At 45.6% G+C, this 20,474-nt stretch overlaps 2 protein-coding genes across 3 annotated transcripts; one reads left to right on the top strand and one right to left on the bottom strand.

The window, feature by feature from the left end:
• Positions 1–305: 305 nt before the first annotated feature.
• On the bottom strand, positions 306–6,582 carry LOC306781732 (neuronal acetylcholine receptor subunit alpha-7-like; the record flags this gene model as incomplete). The annotated part of the gene is given in 12 exon segments (XM_079274733.1): positions 306–1,780; positions 2,153–2,262; positions 2,409–2,495; positions 2,967–3,161; positions 3,348–3,515; positions 3,698–3,777; positions 3,861–3,970; positions 4,382–4,426; positions 4,879–5,018; positions 6,280–6,353; positions 6,355–6,371; positions 6,373–6,582. Coding segments are annotated over 12 exon segments (2,106 nt in total). The 3' UTR covers positions 306–910.
• Positions 6,583–7,724: 1,142 nt separating this feature from the next.
• adar (adenosine deaminase RNA specific) lies at positions 7,725–20,474 on the top strand. 2 transcript variants are annotated; one of them, XM_079275560.1, is made up of 16 exons: positions 7,725–7,820; positions 10,540–12,274; positions 12,783–13,108; positions 13,385–13,583; positions 13,823–14,025; positions 14,434–14,569; positions 14,774–15,012; positions 15,241–15,397; positions 15,858–16,026; positions 16,278–16,371; positions 16,504–16,620; positions 16,772–16,899; positions 17,060–17,242; positions 17,374–17,486; positions 18,232–18,359; positions 19,003–20,474. In XM_079275560.1, the coding sequence occupies exons 2-16, from the start codon at positions 10,667–10,669 to the stop codon at positions 19,325–19,327; spliced, it is 4,125 nt and encodes a 1,374-aa protein (XP_079131686.1). In that variant the 5' UTR covers positions 7,725–7,820; positions 10,540–10,666; the 3' UTR covers positions 19,328–20,474. The 2 variants fall into 2 exon arrangements, with proteins under 2 accessions (XP_079131686.1, XP_079131685.1); XM_079275559.1 differs by lacking the exon at positions 7,725–7,820 and adding an exon at positions 9,130–9,227.

Raw genomic sequence — 20,474 nt, 5'->3', positions numbered from 1 at the left:
ATATGTTGTAGTATTGTCTGTTCATCTCTTATTGTGTCTGTTTACACTCACTTTCTTGTGCTGCTGCATATCTTGACCAGGAGTCCCTTGAAAAAGAGATTTTTTGAATCCCAATGGGACCTATCTTGGTTAAATAAAGGTTAAACACTCTGGCGGTAGTTGTCTCGGGATATTCGTTTTTTTACTTCACAGTAAGCACTTCAGTGTACTATCTAACGGGATTGTTAAAGTGAATCACCATGTGTCATCATCACATTACACATGGATGATGTTCAGGCTATATTATTGTGATAAAAGAGTGTTGGAATAAATACTGGTCACAATGACTTTAGGCATCGTATTCAAAGGGAACCCTTGGGAAAACCTTTAATGAAATAGAAAAAACTATTCTAAAAAAAAAACTCATAAAAAAATAAAATCCTGTAATGAAACCTATCACTGGTAACAAACTGTGTGTGCCGCTGTATAAATAGTATTTGGGGAAGCTTGTAACGAAACAGCACACAGAGACTATGGTCTGTATTGTCAGGAAATGCAGGTTTACATGCAGCACGTCAGTGTCCAGTTTCTCTACTGAGCATCTTCATGTAGCATCGGCAACGGCAGTACAAATACTTCATAACAAATGTTGGTAAAGTCATGCTTCCCAGTTATCACATCAATTCTAGGATGATTTTCTTTTCGGATCCTCATTCACAAAACTCTTCATTTGTTATTTCACTGTTGATAATAATATAAAATGAAAGGTACAAATCCACCAACGGTCATCATAACATCTCTGCATCACAGTCCACTCCAGCTTACTGAATAGGAAATATCTGCTGTTGTATGCCCCAGTGTCATGAGCAGCCATTGTGCTTCAACAAATCCGAAACATCTCCCACTCGCTCATATTTCTGTTTTTGGTCTGTCAGAGGAAGTCTTTTGACAGAGCCTCTCCAAAGTTGGGTGCAGCCATGAGAATAGCGATGGTACAGATGACGTTGAAAACACTGAATCCCATGAAGCACAGGCGGTCGATGACAGCTGCAGCAAACTGCCACTGCTCTGCCAAACTGAGCTGCCGGTCCTGCTCCTTAACGCGTTCGACTAAGAACTGCACCTCCATCAGAAGAGCCTGCAGCTGGTTGTCTACTGCCACAGATCGGATCACACCGCTGTGGGTATGTATAGCAGCTGATCTCCCTGCTACAACCCCAGCCTCTAGGCCGCAGGCTCCAGAGGATGTGGTTAATGGATCAGGGTCCAGGGTCAGTGCAGTTTCCTGTGGGGGGCTCCCAAACTTGGAAGATTGGATGTGGTGACGGATGGGTGTATCTCCAGCTGGTCCTCCTCCTCCTGCCTCTGCTCCCTCTCCTTCCCCTCCACCGCTGAACCTCCCATGACTTGTGGCTCTGCTCCTCTGAACTGGCTCCAGCTCCGCAGTGGTCTGGAAGGTTTGGAAGCCCATGTAAAACAGATGGCCATTGGGCTGTGGATGTGGATTCGGGCTGGGATCTCTGTGGATGGCATTAGGGAGGATAACAGCCTGAGAGTTGGGCCGGTGGGGCGGTGGGTGTGACAGAGGGTGGTTGAGCTGAGCCAGGCTGGCCTGCAGGGAGTTGAGGCTCTGGGGGAGGTTGGAGGGCACTGGCGTGGGGATGGTGCCGGTGGTGGTAGGAGAGGACAGGGTCTTGCTCTGAGAGTCTACTTGGCAGCTGGAAAGAGGCGGCTCCATTCCCTCTCCTGGACGCTTCATCCGCAGAAACCAAGGAACCCACTGCAGCAGAACCAAGTTCACCTGACACACAAGGACACAAACACTGATAAGAACTCTTAAACGTTTCTTTATGGTCTTAATTGGCCTTCAACAGATTGCTGATCAGGGTAAACCATATCTAGTATTCTTATCATGCCACAAGACTCTGAAACGATCTGCCAAAGAAGATCTGCTGAGCTGAACGTGTGCCCTCTTTTAAATCACTTTTATTTTCATTTATTTAGCTCCCGCCTATTTCATCAATTTTATCCAGTTGGGGTTTTTTTTTGCATTTCATTGTACTATTTTATTTTACTTTTTTGTTGTAGAGTATTTTCAATATCATTTTTGATATTGTTTAGAAAGGTTCTCCGTGGATAAAGTTTATTGTTGTATCACAATTATTACACTCACCCAACGTGGCATGTGTGCACTGTTGGGGCTGTGGTGATGGAACTGAAGGACGATGACTGTGGCCACTACTGACATCCCGACAATCACCATGGTGCTGACAAAGTACTGACCTGAGACAGACCGGAGGGAGGCACATTTCACTCATTAGGGTGCTGACAATCTGTATACTATGAACGATGTCAATTCCCCCTTCCAAAGGAAACCACCTAAACTCACGGACAGATACACACATGACTATTATGCAAAAAGAACTGACCTATCAGGGGCACAGAATCTGAAGTGGGGGGCATAATCTCTGCAACCATCAGCATGAAGACAGTCAGAGAAAGAAGAACCGTGATGCCTGGTGGCAGAAACAGGACACCAGGGATGAGTGGGATGCAACAACAAAAAGAAGAAGAGAGAATCCTCAAGAGAAGAAAGTAAGTGAGTGCGCTTAGTGGGACAGTATGTTTGGTGCATTAGACTTCTCTCCACAACTGTCGGTCTGTCTGACAGCCCGAGGAAAACTCATTTGATTTCTCAAATTCCCTCTGGCTTTGTCTCAGTCTCTACGTCTCTCCGTCCCAGCCCTCCTAACACACGAAAGCTCTGCTTAGCTGATTGAAAGTTGTCCAGTAATGTTGACAGAGCGATTGTAAGAGAAACACCAGAAGAGTGAAATAATCCAATGCTCTCACAAGGAAGGAGTAACTGATATGCAGCAAGAAATACATTTGATCTTACAGCAGTCTCATATATTCTCAACCGTTCTCATTATAACATCATCCCTCACCCCTGTTCTTCTCCACCCTCTCCTCTTATTACTCCTCACCCAGGCTGATCTTCTCCCCCGAGTTGGAGGGGAGCAGGAACACCACCAGAGTCATGGAGGAGAGGAGCACAACGGGGATGAGGAGGTTGAGAGCGTAAAACAAGGTCCTCCTCCGTAAGGTCACCACAAAGGTGACATCGAAGTAGGGCTCTGGACAGCAGTCGTAGAAAACTTCGTGACGACCTCCAGGGACCTCTGAAGCGGAAGAGAAAAGGCGGCATTATAATACACCAGTCAGTGTGTGAAATGAGAAGCATATCAAAAAGATCTGACATAGGACCAGCATCATGAAAAGATGCTGTTGAACACAGAGTCTGTTGTTTATACATTACTGTTGGCGGTAATGTGAGCTCTGTTACCAAGCAACACTGTTAGTCTTACCCACTAGGTCCCACTCTCCGTTGGTCATGTATCCTGACACATCTGCCTCCTTCATTTGGAGGTCGAGCAGCCAGCCGTCAAATGTCCACGAGCCAAACTTCAGTTCACAGCGCTGGACGTCAAATGGAAACCATCGCACATCCACGGCACATGTGCTGACAAATATTCCTTTAAAAAAAAACAGAGGGAAATAGTTTCAAGTGAAAGGGAAGTTGATATCAAAGTCAAAGTGTGTGTGTGTGTGTGTGTGTGTGTGTGTGTGTGTGTGTGTGTGTGTGTGTGTGCGTGCGCAGAATGACTGAAGACGTAGTTTGGTTTTGAGGACAAGATGCTGATTGATAAGAACGTACCTGGAGGCAGATACTCACAGAAGCCACTGGAGTTAACCAGCACGTTCGTCTTAAAGGTGGCATCGAACTTATCATGAGCACTGGAGGATAGTAACACAGGGGTGAGATAGTTTAGAGCTCAGTCGCAGCACTGGGGGTGTGTATGCTTATATTCCACACGTACCTGTTGTAGAGCAATATGTCAGGTGTCCAGATCTGGTCAGCAGTGAACCGGAGGTTCTTAACTCCAGGATACTCTGACTGGTTCCACTGGAGGTAGTGGTCATACCACTGCTGGGAGACACAAGCACAACACTGGTTTTACATATTAACACAATAAACATGACAACATGGACACACATTCTGATTTTCCATATTGTTATTTTTTTTTATTTCAGTCTACTTCACAAAACATATCCTAGAAAAGGGATCCCTCCTCTGCTGCTCTTCCTGCTCTTCTTTTTGGGATGTTTTGAGGAGTTTTGTTTCCTACAATTCAAATCAAGGGTTGAAGGACAGAAGGCGCCGCATGCTGCACAGATTGTAAAGTGTGATTTGTGATTTTGGGCTCTAAAATGAAGATTGACTTGACAGAGACAAGGTGAATTCTCATGGTATTCACAAAAAGGCCATGTGAGTGATGCACACACAAGGCTTTTCACAACACAGATCGATATCACAGTTAATGTTATTCACAACACTCACCATCTGCAGCCAGGCATTCGTGGTGAGGATCTGGTTCTTTTCATCCTTGCATAACACAAAACACAACAGCAACTTTGACATTCATGCCAATAATGGAAATTTGAATTGAATTGAATTGAGAGAGAGAGATCCCTCTGTAATGTGATTCCAGTTAGGATGGAGGACACAATCCACATTCTAAATGAAACTGAAGCTCATGTAATCTGATAAATCAAGTGGGTATCTTCAGTCTTTCTAGCATTATTATCCCCCCTGCTGCAGCCCAACAAGGAAATGCTGTCCATGGAAACACATGATAAGATGACTTCAACTACTTCGTTTGGGAGATTTGATTTGACTGATTCAGACTCAGCAAACATCGTATGAGCTGTAGCTGAACTTTTGAAAGCACTTTTACACGGGAGTTGCATTAGGAGGAGATCCAAGGTATTGTTTCTTGTTTGAATGTATTGCATCAGTGTATGTGCATGTTTATGATACATGTGTGCCACGCGTACCACGTCCATGACCTGCATCAGAGTGAAGGAGAACTGAACAGTGAGACTCTGTGAGTCGTTGGCCACCGGCCTCTCCATGGGGTTGTAGTCCCTCAGCAGCTCCCTGAGCAGAAACCGCTGGTGAGGACCCTGCACTGATACTGAATGAGGCGGAGTGAGGGAGTTCAATGGACGGGATGGAAAAATGGGAGAGTTGCATCACAACAGAAGAGCAAGAGAAAAAGGGACCGTTACAAAGAGAAAGCCGTGCCAGCGAAGATAAGAGAGCACCGAAGAGAGAGCAATAACAGTAAAATGGTCTTATTACGATGATCGATGGAGAGTTTGAGGAAAAGTGGTGTTGAAATTGAAAGCCAGGGGAACGAAAGAGAAGGAGAAACAAACTAACAGAGGGAGAGTAGAGGTAAAACAGAGGGTGGGCTTTCAGGGGTAAAGGAAAAGTAATGTTTTAGAGAAGGAGCACAAATATATATATATATATATATATATATATATATATATATATATATATATATATATATATATATATATATATATCTACAGCACAGTGGATTACACGGGACAAGACGGATTGAAAATGTGTGAGAAACAAATGAGAAAAGAAGGCAGGAGAGAGAGAAATAATCCCTTTCCTGCTAATCAATTACATATCTGATTGATCACCAGCAGACAGTCACAGTCTTTCCGAACGAATTTACACTTTAAATAGCCCGTTCTGCAGGAAAGCAGCACATACCACTTCAGCAGGAGTACTAAATAGTCTTAAATTAATGGACTTACTGCATGGTGTCAAATCTATATTCATTTACTCTACCTTAATTAATATCAATATGAATCCACAGATATGCCTATAATTCAGATTAATAGTCCCGACTGTCAAGTATATTAACCACTAGCTGCCTCATAATCCCCCTCTGTTTCTATCTATCTATCTATCTATCTATCTATCTATCTATCTATCTATCTATCTATCTATCTATCTATCTATCTATCTATCTATCTATCTAATCTATCTATCTATCTATCTATCTATCTATCTATCTATCTATCTATCTATCTATCTATCTATCTATCTATCTATCTATCTATCTATCTATTATTGTCTTATAGCAATAACAAAAAAAATGCACAGCTCAGCTCTGCAATTTGCAGTAAAGATGATTGCATTTCATACTGCTGCTTGCTCATTACAAACAAAATAAATCCATTTTTTCCTGTCTGCCTACACACCAACAGACTCTCTCCCGGTGTGGAAATGAGCTGCGGAGTGCACAGTTATTAGGAACAGAGTGTTCGCTTGCACAAGACATGCAAGAGCACATACAGTATATACAGCACATGCGGAAAACACACACGTGTTCGAGCACAGTATCTGTCAGAGCACCAATGAAGGTCACTCACCCCGGAGCAGAGTAGCGAGTGTCAACAGCCAGAGAGCCACAGCCTGCCACATACTGCATTCCTCGGGATAAACAAAGAGAGTGGAAGAGGGTAGAAATAGCGAGAGGAGATGAGGGAGGGAGGAAAAGGGGAGAGTGAGATAGAGAGCGGGGTCTGAAGAGGAAGAAGGATTGTCGAGAACAAATGGAGAGAGTGCGATGCAGGCAGAGAAGGGAGAGGGAGGGGAAGAGAGAGAACAAGAGATGCAGATTGTGTGAGGGATGCAGTGAAACGAATACTCCTCTGAAGAGGGAGATGTTGCATGTCAGAGTCAGTCAGATACTGAGATCTGTGCACACCAAATTCACCCTGCATGCTTCTCTGCTCATTAATTCTTGCAGACTTTCTGATATTTGCTCATCTGTCATCACATCAGTCATCCTCTGTTATTTCACCATGGACGTACTCACTGTTGTATCTCCCTGGTGGTGTTAAGGATCTAGAAGGACATTGCATTTTTGAGAGTCTATGGATTCAATTCATGGGATTATATTGCAGCAGTGATGAAGGTGTCTTCAAAGTTTGGGAGGAAAATGAATGGAGCAAAAATATGATTGTCTGTGTAAACACGTGGCAAAGAAACATCACTCATTTTAAAATCAGTCAAACAACAATTTTAAGTTACTATAGTACAGTCATTTTCTAATCTTCACCAGCCAGCAATATTCGAAAGCTGCTTTGCTTTTTTTTCTGGAACTGACATCACAGAGTCATGGTGACACCCACTGGATATGTTGGCAAAGTGCAACATGTATTTTGTTAAATATAATCTGTGGTCTCCTCAAAGCTCTCGATATTATAAACACATTAATTGTACGTTCAAAGCTCTACAAACATCCCTTGACTTTTACCAAATAGGATGGTTGAGGAAGACACCTGCATCGTCAGAATTGAACTGAATAGACCCTGTCCCGGAGGTTCTCAATTGTCAGCCAAGGACCCCCTAGGCTACAAGATAGAGAATACATGGGGACCCCCTCATGTATGTCCTTTGGAATAATTTGGCATGTTTTTTTCCACTTCTTGGTAATGTTGTATTATTACACAAGAGTATATTATTCCGAATGATTCCACGGAATCTGAAAACGTTTCCCGGACCCCACTCTGAGAATCACTGGCCTAAACTGAAGGCAATAAAGTCAAACTTCACCCATGTGCTGATCAAGTCAGACTATACAGAGATGGGAACCTTGCTTGAGCGACATAAATGTGTAATTTTGGTGGCAACACATTGTTGAAAGCTGAAAACTTCCCCCGTAATAGTACACAACTCTAAATGTAACAACAAAGCATGCCAAGGACACCGCTGAAAAATAGTCGAACCTTGCCGATGTAGGCGCGTCATCCACAGGCGACGCGTGGCTTTGTGTCGGTCGCAATCAATAATCATCACTTTTTTCGCACCAGTTCTTTGATTGTTTGTCCATGGTATCACCGTACCACCGCATTCAAAATATTGCACACCAACAAGAGCTCGCTGAGGCGAAACACTGCGAGTTCAGGTAATCCATTAAAGCCATTGGGGGGTTCTTTCAATTGTTCTAATGGCTTTGGTGAAGTGTGGGTTTGTATGCTTTTTCGTTAGCAGGCATAGTTTGAAATGGTGCAGTGCTACTAGTCATGAGCTAGCAGGCTAGCTAACGTTAGCTGGAGGAGGAACGACGTTCAGTTAGCTGCCGCTAGCACCGTTACCATGGCTCTACCGTAACACACTGCGAGAGTTACACGTCCGAGCACGTGTTGGTTTTAAAAGTCAGCAACACGTCCAACCTGTAGCTACTCGAGCTAACGCGCAATGCTCCTTCTGAAACAATAACGTTACGTCAAATAAAAAGCGAGGGATAACAGCCGTTATCCTCGGTGATTAACGTTAGCCCTCCTACAATAGTTCCTTTTGAAATGGGTAACGGTGTGTATCCATCTCTCCTCACTCACATAAACCCCACTGATGGATGCATTCAGAGGGTCACATTGCCAGGTTGATTTTTACATTGATATTGTAGTAAAAGCGACTGTGCTTGAGTTTAAGCTAGCAGTCTGGTGTGTTGTTCTTCATACATGAGCTTCAAGTTTTCAGAATTGTGTGCATAGTTAAATGGAGAACTGGAAGACGTCATGTTTTGACCATATTAATTCAAGGATGATGCAGAAAGGTGAAACTCTGTTTACGATCTCAACGTTTCACTGTGATATTTGTGTCTCCCAAAATCTACGTTACGGTCTCCGTCGCTCTCTCCGTTGCATTTTTAATGTGACCTGAGCATGTGATGTCTGGGTCCTTTCTGCCACCGTGTGTGCTGTATATAGCATGCATTCATGTCCTAGTAGCTCCACAGTAACACAGGCACTGTTGTTGTTGTTGAGGTGGACCACAGAGCCACATGACTTGTCTATACGCGACACAATCTTCAGTCCATCCTTGCGTCTGTGTGCATTAGTCATGTCTGCCCTCATTGGTGCGTCTGCTTGTCACGTGACCAACAATGGAAACCTAACTTGTCGTAAGAAATGAAATCGAAACTTAACTCGCGTCTGCTGGCCTCTTGTTTCCCTTTCCTTAGCACGGTTTATGCGGTGGGTTTTACCCTAACTTTCGTGGTGCAATAGGCAGCAACGTGTGTTCAAGACGTGCGCACAGCATTTATAAGCGAGCGACATCGCTGGTGTTTCCAAAGTGGATCTACAGAAAGGACCTCGCTCGTTCAAAGCGGAAGACCCTGCGCGTTACAAAGAAACGCTGTTTACATCTTGTTCGAACCTACAACCGGTTCCCTGCTCACTTCGCGTGTTTACTCTGTGATTCATGTATTGGAAGTTTTTGCTGGGTCTCTGTTTGAATCGTCTGATCATTGGGAGCTTTACAACTTCACTGTTTTTCACCGTTGCCACTTTGATTTGAGATACTCAAGGTGAGATCCGCAATACTTTGTGGGCCCACTGGGCGTTGTGGTACCCGTACATGTGGTATGTTGCATGCACATGTTAAGATAGGTGGAGCACTAGTACCACCTGCACTGCTATGTGGACAGTGGACAGAGGTCTCGGTGATGGAGGAAGCGGTCACTTTGGACATCAGACATATTTCGCTGTGTCTTGACACAACAGCATGAAGTGTGCAAAAGATTCATCCGTTATCCGGCCCATGCGTCTCCTCCTCAGGCTCACAGCAGTTGAGGAGTATAATAGACAGTGCATTCTGAAAAACAGAGTTGTTATTTTGGCTGTCAACTGTTGCCTTGCATCAGGGTCAAGATGAGTCAGCTCCAGCCCCGTTTGGCCCCTGGGCTTGTCGGCCCCCATTACTGTGATGAACCAACATTATGGTGTTCTCTACTAATGTGGCGGTGTTCAGGCTTGCTCAGCTCAATGTGACGGACCAGTGATGCTGACTGGGCCAGGGGCTTTGAAAGCAGACTCAGTATTGGGTGTCTCTCTTTTGTGCGTCTCACTGTTACAGACATTATTGAGTGTTGTCAGTTATGACACTTGAGGCTGAATCAATGTTTGTTGTACCAAAGAGGGATACTGGAATTCGACTCATTACCTTTTTTAATGTGTGTTTTTAGGGGAAGATACAAAGCTAGCTCTGCAAAGCCTTCTCTTTTATAGTCGGGACATTAGCTGGCAACTGCGTGCTTTTCTGTCCACAGCGTATCACCGACAGGTCGCCCTTAACGTTCTTCTGTCCTTGGAAGTGTCCTTTTTGTCTGCATCAGTGTCTCACTGTTCCTGTCCGCTATGGATCCAGATACAGCAACAATTTGTCAGGCCAGAAATAAAACAGAAAAGTCACAAGAAGTTCTGAATTATTAATCACCATCCTTTTACCCTGGGATTAAGTTTCAGTGTGACTGGGAGAAACAATATGTCACCCTGCAGTATTGTTGTAGACTGGCGAGGGTGTAATCTGAACGTTGACAGCGTAGCTCTACGTTGGCGCTCATCTACCCAGCTATTTCATTGTCTACTGTGTATTTTATTCTGCATTTCACAGAGGCAAGAATTTAGGATCACATCTTTGAGGCTCGTATAGATTCACTGAGTTATCAAGGACACTTGAGCAGGTTGGAGATTTGCCAGCAGTCGCCCGAACTTGTGTTATTGGCCGACGCGGCAGTTTCTCTTTCCCTCCATTCAATCCATTTTACTCGATTAGATTGTCTGTTGTTTATTTCTTCTTCTTAATATTCTCCTCACATTGTTCTTTTGTTTGTATTTCAGGTGTTATGCTGTGACTGGCCTGCCCTGACTTTCCACCAGGCTCTGCTGTTTGTGCCAGAGGACGTACACTTATCAAGGAAGCTACACACCAAGCTGCACGGCCCCCTTCACGCTCAACCCCTGCGCTATGAGCAGAGGTAGAGGAGGGCCTCTCAGAGAACACTACAGCAGGCATCCACCACCTGACTCCCAGGCCAACGAGAATTACTACAGGCCTGGCCCATCCTCACTCTTCCCTGGAGCTGGCCCACAGCAAAGCCCATATTCAAGTTACCACAACAGCCCTGTCCGGCCCGTAGTGCCCATACAGCCACCCCCAGCTCCGTCTCGCACCCCCTCCGCTCCACCCGTACCGAAGCACGGTAGAGCGGACCCTAAACCAGAGGCGCTTAACAGCTCATATAATCAGAATCACGGTCCTGCTCCCAATTCCTTTCAGTACCAACAGGCAGAGTTCCTCAGGGGACACAGCTGTGAGGCGCCACAGTTCAGAGCCAGTCATCGCGGAGGGGGAGGAGTCCCAGACAGGCGTCCTAATTCCTCATACCAGCCCCAGTCAGACTACGGTAGATATTCATCACACCCCAACAACAGCCCAAGGGGTAGATGGGGGGGGTATAGTCAGGACCAGACTTTTGGATACCCAGTAGCTCCACGCGGCAACACAGGCCCTCAACACCTAAATCAAAACCAGTTTCATGGTACAAACCACAACCCATACGCCAACAGACAGTGGCGCGTCCCAACAGACTCTGTGTGTGAAGATTTTCAGACGTTGTCCCTCCATCGAGACAGGCCCAACAGAGGAGGAGAGAGGTTTGACAGACAGTCTGCCTCCAGCAGTTCGGCAAATGCGCGCTCCACTAAAGTCGACATCACTTTCAATTCTGACATCCAGGAACAGGTTCACAGGGCTTTGGCTGCTTTGAAGCCAAGTGAGGGCATCTCTGCAAAATTGTTAGCCAAAAAACTGCATCTTCCCAAAAAGATAGTCAACAAGGGTCTTTACTCGTTGGCGCGCTCACAGAAAGCCTTCAAGCAAGGACTCCTCCCCCCCGAGTGGAGTCTTTGCAGAGAACCTCTCAGAGGCGAGGAAGATCCACCTTCCCATCGGTGTGTCAGATCAGGACACCCTCCAGAACCCGAAGCCAAGGTTGAGCTAAAAACAGAAACAGCGGAAAACAGGGGGCAAAGCAAAGAAGAGAACTGTGACACAGAGTCCAGTTATTCTTCCTGCTCCTCTTCAGAGTCATCCGACTCTGAAGAGTCCCAGTCACCAGCGAAAGGTCAGCACCAGGAGAAACAACATCCCGTCACTACCAGCTCACCCGATCCCGCACTTCCCACAATGGCAGAACAGAAGGAGCTAGTTCTGCAGTACCTGCTGGCTTCAAGGGAGGCAACTGCTCTCACCATAGCCAAAAATCTGGGTCTTAGGGGTACCAAGCAGGTCAATCCCACCCTCTACTCGCTGGAGAAGCAAGGTGAAGTCGTTAAGGATAGTGACGCTAACCCGCCCACCTGGCAGCTCTCCACCCACCGCCGAGAGAGGATGGAAAGGAGCCTTAAAGCCTCAAAGAGCACCCGCGCTGAGGGGCGTCAGATGTCGGCGGGAACCGGTGGAGATCAGAAAAGAGGAGAGTCTGTCTTTCTGTCACCATTACCACCAATCCCAGGCCTCGAACCACTGCCACTCCCAGAGCGCTGGCTGCCAGAGCAAAGTCGTAGTGAGGCGGTAAGTACAATGTCTGTGCTTTTTATTTTGTGTTCATTAAATGTTCACATGAATGTGAATTAGTATCAAAACAGAACTAGAAATAACAAAATGGAATCTATTTAACCCAGATAGTTCAACTTAGAACTTCAAGGTAACCCAAAATATTTTCACAGATTATACAGCAAAGCTTCTACAACGATGATAGGAATACTATATATATTTATTTATTTATTTATTTGTTTGTTTGTTTGTTTGTTTGTTTGTTTGTTTGTTTATTTATTTATTTATTTATTTATTTATTTATTTATTTATTTATTTATTTATTTATTTATTTATTTATTTATTTATTTATTTATTTATTTAAGGGAATACACTTCATTGCTGTTCTCAGTCTTAATGCTACTTTATGCAACCACTGCTTGAAGAGTGTATTTTTACTAGATTCATATTCAGCTGATGTTACCAGAGTTGAGACTTCTTCCCTGATTTTATTGACCTTTTACTTCTGCTTTTCCCTTTTTTTAAGGCCCAAAACTCATTCCAGCCTCCCTCCACTACCCCAATTAAAGAGGAAGAGACCAACGAAGGACAGTGGGCTACTGACGACATCCCAGAATTCCTCAACGCCATTCGCAGAGAGACAGACGCTGGGAAACTGGCAGCAGAGAAGGCCAACTCTGTGGGAACTGTAGCCGTGTCGCTAGCTGCTCCACCTCCCCAGAACCTGTCGGCCAAATTGCAGGAGGTGAGGCTGAAGAACCCCGTCAGTGGGCTCATGGAGTATGCCCAGTATCTGGGCCACAACTGTGAGTTCCAGCTCCTCGACCAGTCAGGACCCTCTCACGACCCACGGTTAGTCAATTCATCTGTATGATATGATGGTGTGTATGCATCCTTTTTTTGCTCTTCCATCCACATGTTTGTCACCTTCTGTGGAGCAGCTGGTGACAAAGCCATCGATTCAACGTCTGAGAAATAAATCTTCCGTCGCAATGAAGACGTATGATGCTGCCAATTAGGAAAGAAAATGACATTGCTTGCAACACGGTAGTCTCGGAAAGTTGTAGCGGCTCAATTAATCACGTATCGGCAGATCAATGTACCTCATCTGTATTTATTTTCTCTCAGATTTCGTATGCAGGTGATGCTCAACGGAAGGCTGTTTCCTGTCGTAGAAGCTTCCAGTAAGAAGGTTGCAAAAAAGGATTCCGCTGCCGCCACCCTGCGCATTCTCATCGAAGAGATTGAGGCAGGGCCGAGTACGGCAGACGAGGGAAATACTGCCGTCAGTGCGGACCAAGTGATCGATCTCCCCCCAGACACTAGTGTAGGTTTTTGTTTGAATGTGCTCAAATAAGCCACCATCATCCACTTGAAGACAGACAAATCTTGCTTTGAACACCTGAGATTGGCCAGGCATGTAATTCGTGATAATTTTGCAGCCCTGGAAAAAAGTTTGAATACATCAATAGCATCTTCTTTTTTTTTTAATTCTTTTTTTTAACTCCAACCACCAAAAAGTACAGCCATGATTTAAATATGTTTTCCTCCTCCACTGGCCACTAGGGGCAAGCTGAAGGCGCAGCGGGGATTTTTGGGACTACTAGTGTGGAAGGAATGGGTACAGTGGAAGGACCTCGCCAGCCGCTGTCCCGCTCCCTGCCTGGTGGGAAGAATCCGGTGTCTGTCCTGATGGAGTACAGCCAGCGCAGTGGGAATCCCATCGAGTTCGTCATCACCGGGCAGGCAGGCCCACCACATGACCCACGGTACTGCCCCCCCCCCCCCACCCCCACCCCCATATCTGAATCTGTCCCTTTTGGATGTTGTTCTTCCCCAAAGTGCAAGTTCCCCCTCAGGGAAGCAGTTGATTGGCTATTTGTGTTTAATCTGTTCTCGGTACTGTAGTCAGCTGACGTGGACACAATACCATCTCTGTCGAGTCACTATTTACCATTCTTTGTTTATTATCCTTCAGGCAGCCGGCTGGTAGATCCAATAAAAACTTTTGTGTTCCTCAATTCACTTTCTAAAAATGCTGCATGCATCTGTCTTGATCACTGTTCCGCCACAGGCTCTACTGTGTTTCGTATTCTCATTTATCTAAGGTGAAAAGTCAGGCACGTCTCCCTTTGTCTCTTCCCGCCACTCTTAACCCGTCTCTGCCTTGTTTTCAGGTTCATGTACAGGGTGAAGGTTGGAGAGAGCTTGTTTGCAGAGGCCTCAGCTCCAAGCAAGAAGGCCGCCCGCCAGCTAGCAGCAGAGGAGGCCGTCAAAGAATTGATGGCTGACGGGAGACTGCAGCTCAACAAGGTGAGAAAGTGAGAAGCAAAGAATAACTTGAGTAGTTAATTTGGGACAAAAGAGAGGGGCTTTGCATATCCCCAAAATGACTGGAATGACTTTAAAAAACCCACCAGATCACTCAGGCTGAAAGAAATGATTGTCGCCTCTGTCACTCGGTTCTGCTCTGTTTGCTCCATGCTGGTCACATCACTCTTTTTCTCTCTGTTCCAGCCTCAGCTGCCCCTGGGCTCTTCCAGTGATAGTGATGGCACTGGTTCTGGGACCACGTGTCCCTCTTTGCCACCTCTGACTGCAGATGAGTTGCGAGCAGCGCACGAGGCAGGGGTCGGAGATCTCATCAACCACTTGAACAACAACGCAGTGTCAGGTCTTCTGGAGTACGCTAGAGCCCGGGGCTTTGCCGCTGAGATCAGAATCGTGGGCCAGTCTGGACCACCACACGAGCCTAAGTATGTGTGAACTGATGAATGTACAAAAGAAAACACAATTAAAACATAAACACGAGATAAAAATAATATCTTACTGTCCTGGTCACCATGTACTCGGAAAATAATTGTCTTTGTTTACCTGAGAAAAAATATGTGGAATAATCTAAAGTTTTGGAACATTAATGAAGGCTCTAAGACTTTGTTCTTCGAGTGATGATCTGATTGACCTTTCTCGGTGCCCCTGCTCAGGTTCACCTACCAGGCCAAGCTGGGCGGACGCTGGTTCCCTCCAGTGTGTGCGTCCAACAAGAAGCAGGGCAAACAGGAAGCAGCAGATGCTGCTCTGCGGGTTCTGATCGGAGAGGCTGAGAGAGCAGCCCGCACTGGGGAGCTCATCCCGGCTGAGGTACGGACTTTTCAGTGGTTCACATTCTCAATCGTGAAACATGAGCCTTGTCCGGCTCAACATGGCATAATGGAGTTACAGTCAACACCTGCATGTGATTATAACCCCCTCACAAGAGCAAATCACTGACAAAATATCAATATATGCAGACTTAGCGTAAACTACACCCAGAGACTCCACACATTTGTTGTTTCACAGTCAGTAAATCGGTTTTCCTCACTGGAAGGCCGAAGCTCTGTAGCAGCTTTAGGAAGTGGGGAATTTGAATCGAGAGCATACAAACATAACGCATTCTCTGGCAGTCTAAGATATGTTTGAAAAAGCTTAAATGTTTTACTATGTTTATCAGATTTATCACTGGATTGCACAGTCAAATACATGTCAGACCTAGAGAATATGAAATAATCCTCTTTTCTTCTCTATTTTGCCTGTCCTGTCCTGTATACATCCCTTTCTCTAGCTTCCAGTGAGTGGCAGCACTTTGCATGACCAGATAGCGATGTTGAGTCACCAGCGTTTCAACGCCCTGACCACACGTATCCAGCACAGCCTCCTGGGACGCAAGATTCTGGCCACCATCGTCATGAGGAGGGGGGAGGGCCTGGGGACTGTGGTCAGCCTGGGAACTGGTATATACATTACCTAAGCATATAAGCACAGGGAGTTGGTAATAACGGGGTGTATAAGCAATTGTGTTGCAACGTGCAAATTACTTTTTCACTGCTTTTTTCCATGATGCGAGTCCGTTTTTATTAGTTTCTGTAATCGGAGGCATGCACTTTCAGAAAGCTAAAACAGAACTCAGTCACTGCAGAACCAAGAGGTGTTGCATTGTTGTGAACTTTGACATTGAACATGTCTCTCTTGTTTTCCCTGTCAGGAAATCGCTGTGTTAAAGGGGAGGAGCTGAGCCTTAAAGGGGACACTGTTAATGATTGCCACGCTGAAATCATCTCCAGAAGGGGATTTGTTCGGTAGAAACAGATCTTGTTTTGCTTTTTTTTTTTCTTATCTCTCCCTGTTGTGGAAAATACCACGCTCTTCCCCAAGACCTAGTCTGCAGGATCTTGTCTATAAGTCTCACTCACCGTGTCCTTTCTTCTCAGGTTTCTGTACATTGAGCTGCTCAAGCACTACGATGGCGCAGACGACAGTATATTTGAGGCAGCGGAGGATAACAAACTGCGAATCAAATCTGACATCACCTTTCACCTCTACATCAGGTGGGAGTGTCTGATGTTCTCTTTCGCCTTGTTCACTCCCCCCCCCCCCCATGCTCTCCTGTCATGTCTACCTCTCAGATGCAGCAATGTGCTCTCCTTCCTCTTTGAGACTTTGTGTCATATTAATACCGTATGTCTCTGTTATCCAAAGCACGGCACCTTGTGGGGATGGTGCTCTGTTTGACAAGTCGTGCAGTGAGGCCGGGGATGAAGTGGAGGGCCATCAGCCTCTGTTTGAGAATGCTAAGCAGGGAAAGCTCCGCACCAAAGTGGAGAACGGTGAGAGATGAAATGGACACACGTGTCTTTACACACACACACACACACATACATATCTATATCTATATATATATATATATATATATATATATATATATATATATATAAACAAACAAAGACCTGTGACCTTTGTCTGTCTGTGTGTTGGTGCTCGTGTCAGGCGAGGGCACCATCCCAGTGGAGTCGAGTGCCATTGTGCCCACGTGGGACGGCATCCAGCACGGTGAGAGGCTGCGGACCATGAGCTGCAGCGATAAGATCCTGCGCTGGAACGTGTTGGGCCTGCAGGGGGCACTGCTCACCCATTTCGTGCACCCGATCTACCTGAAGTCGATCACGCTTGGTAAAACACACGCTTGCTTTTAAACATATTCACGAGCGTTAAGGTGAGTGAAATTGGATGAATTGCCACTCTTGCGTTGCGGCTCGTCTCACGTTTCTGTTCTCCGTGTCTTTGTTGTTGTGATGTGCCAGGCTACCTGTACAGCCACGGTCACCTCACACGTGCCGTCTGCTGCCGGCTGGCCAGAGACGGTGAAGCGTTCACCCAAAGTCTCCCTCCTTCCTTCAAGCTAAATCACCCGGAGGTAACCGCTCACGCTTTTGCCAATGTGAAAATGAATCGGGAGTATTGAGGCTTTAGCTCCTGAAGCCTTCGATCGGGCCTCTTTCTGAGTCAAATTTAAACTTACTGTACACCCTCAGCTGTTCACGGTTACCGACGACATAGCATATGCCAGAGCGCCCCGTTGATCAATCCCATAATTTCTCTGTACTTTTGGGCTCTTATAGAGAATTACTGATGTCAGGACCTCCACCAAGTACAATACTTCTGTTATTGCTTGTGTATTTTTGAGTATTTCTACTTTTATCTTCACTTCTGGCAACAAAGTCGCTGGCCATGCAAGCAAAACCTGGAGAGCATCAATTATTGAGGTCATTCTCAAAAACATTATGAATTGAGCTGCCAACACTCTTTGCCCCCCTGCACAACTGTTACTTTATTGCTCATCTTCTTTAAATTTGGCTCATCCATCAATTAAGAAAAAACTGGTCTGTCACTCTCCTGTTGCCGGGCAAAATGTCTGAGAAATACAACTGCTGGCATTAAAGCACAATTCAGCTCGTCCCTTGTTTTAACCTGCTTTTGAACAATTTCTCGGTTGAATACACTGTTTTTAATCGACGCAGACGTCCCACTGACGCGTGCAATAAGCATCTAGTTTTACGCGCTCTGTTTGGAATTGTTGACTCACGCCGAAGGGCTAAATGAGATTGACCAAACGTATGCTCTTCTCTTCCCTTCTCCCTCACCACCTGGTTGGACTGTAGGTGGGCAGGGTGAGTGTGTACGACTCCACACGGCACACAGGCAAGACCAAGGAGTCCAGCGTGAACTGGAGCTTTCCAGACCAGAACAGTGTGGAGGTGCTGGACGGGACCAAGGGCAAACTGGATGGGTATGTAACTCATCCCAATGTTGCCTCTCCTGATGGCAACACACACTGTGTATTGATAGCTTTTTTCGATTGTTTGTAAAAGCCGGTTATTGTCCACTTAATAACTTATTATTTAGTGTAGTGCTGCTCGTCTGTGTTTTTGTTTTTGTCTTCTGTAGTGGTTGACAATCACTTATTTGTCCCACAACAGATTCAAGTCCTTTGTTTGCCCGGGCAAAGATTGATTTACGCAGCAGCTCAGTCTGTCTCTGAAAGGCGTTCCAGAAATGTGATTTAGTTATTGATCATCGTGACATTGATCAAACACCATAACACTGTGAAGAGGCATTCTTGGAGTCCGGAAGACTTATTTTGAAGAAATCACAATCGGTTGTTAAAATGTAATTTGTGTTCTGTATGCGTCGCTAAGAAATGAGATGTGGTAAACAACACGTACACAAGATGAGAGAACCATTGGCAGCATTATTAAAGTGCTCAGTAACAACTGTCAAGTAACCACAAGCTTCATTCAATTTTAATAAAATTGCCTAAAACGGTAAGTAAGCTGCCGTAAATAGGAAACACTGCACGATCAGAGGCAATGTAGTCATCCGTCGTTCGCTGAACACTCGTACTAAACGGCCCTCCAATGTCTTTCCTCTAGGAACAAACTCAGTGTGTCCAGAGTGTCCAAGTCCAACCTGTTCTGTCTGTTCCGCTCCGTGTGCCAGCGTTCTGGCCGCGCTGACCTCTTCGCACTGCCCTCCTACTCCCAGGCCAAGTTGACGGCCATGTCCTTCCAGCTGGCCAAGCAGAATTTCTTCCGAGCTCTGAGCTGCCACGGCTACGGCGCCTGGATCGGCAAGCCGCTGGAAGAGAAGAGCTTTGAGTCGGGGGAGGGAAACAGGAACAATGGAACGAGTGTCCCTGTGGGATACGGCAGCAGTAGAAATTGCGGAGCAGTAGAGGTCAAGCAAGAGGACGCGTAGAACCGTGCAAGAGTGCGTTTTTAGGTGGGTTGATATGAATACGTGGGGAGAAGGAAAGCACAAGGCACGGGCAGATTGGAAGGGTGGATGGGACGGGGAAAAAGACAATCAAACCATTCGTAGGCCGCAGCCAGATGTGTATCTTCTGGTGAACGCGGTTAAAGGCTGCGGAGGAAGAGTAATGGAAGGAGACAGAATATGGAAGACGAAGAAGGCAAAGCCTGAAGGGACGAGTGGAGACAGACGGAGCTGTGCAGCGATCCAACAAGTTTGAAGTCAGTAAATCACCATGGTGTAAACACTGCTACAAAGCTGGGTTGTATTAGTTTGCAAAATAATTCCTTTGTTTTTAGCTGTATACGGTTTATACCTGTGGGTTGGTTTCAAGTTGTAATGTTAGTTTTTCCTTTTGTCGTTGCAGCGTTTGGCTTATTCTCCGGTTATTGTCTCTCTGTTCTACTTGATGTATACACTTTCTTTTGACTATTGCAAGTGTAGTTTGGACCCGGGTGACTTGGCCTCTTTCGACTGCGGTTGTCTAATTTTGCCACGAGAACTTAAGTGGCTGACAAGTGCTGCTAATTGGCATTCGACCTAATACGACCCACCATTGCAGCAGTGTTTGTAAATGTGATGAAGTTAATTGGAAGTTTGAGTCCTCGGTCATGTAGCGCTTATTATTGTGTCGGCTCTCGATGTTCTGCTGCATTCAAACACCAGCAGCAGACACGATGGGACGCTCTCAGCAGGAACCTCACCCTGGATAGATGTCACACGCAAACTAGTCCTTGCTCAGCACAGCTTTCATGTACAGAAGAAGAACATCAATGCCAACTTTTACTCTGGTCAGTGACTAACCAAACATTCGCCGTCCAACATTTGAGGCTTTAGCTCCTGAAGCCTTCGATCGGGCCTCTTTCTGAGTCAAATTTAAACTTACTGTACACCCTCAGCTGTTCACGGTTACCGACGACATAGCATATGCCAGAGCGCCCCGTTGATCAATCCCATAATTTCTCTGTACTTTTGGGCTTTTATAGAGAATTACTGATGTCAGGACCTCCACCAAGTACAATACTTCTGTTATTGCTTGTGTATTTTTGAGTATTTCAACAAAGTCGCTGGCCATGCAAGCAAAACCTGGAGA

The sequence above is a fragment of the Melanostigma gelatinosum genome (assembly GCF_949748355.1).
Source record: "Melanostigma gelatinosum genome assembly, chromosome: 9".
NCBI classification, from domain to species: domain Eukaryota; kingdom Metazoa; phylum Chordata; class Actinopteri; order Perciformes; family Zoarcidae; genus Melanostigma; species Melanostigma gelatinosum.
This window is presented reverse-complemented; position numbering and strand designations above follow the sequence as displayed.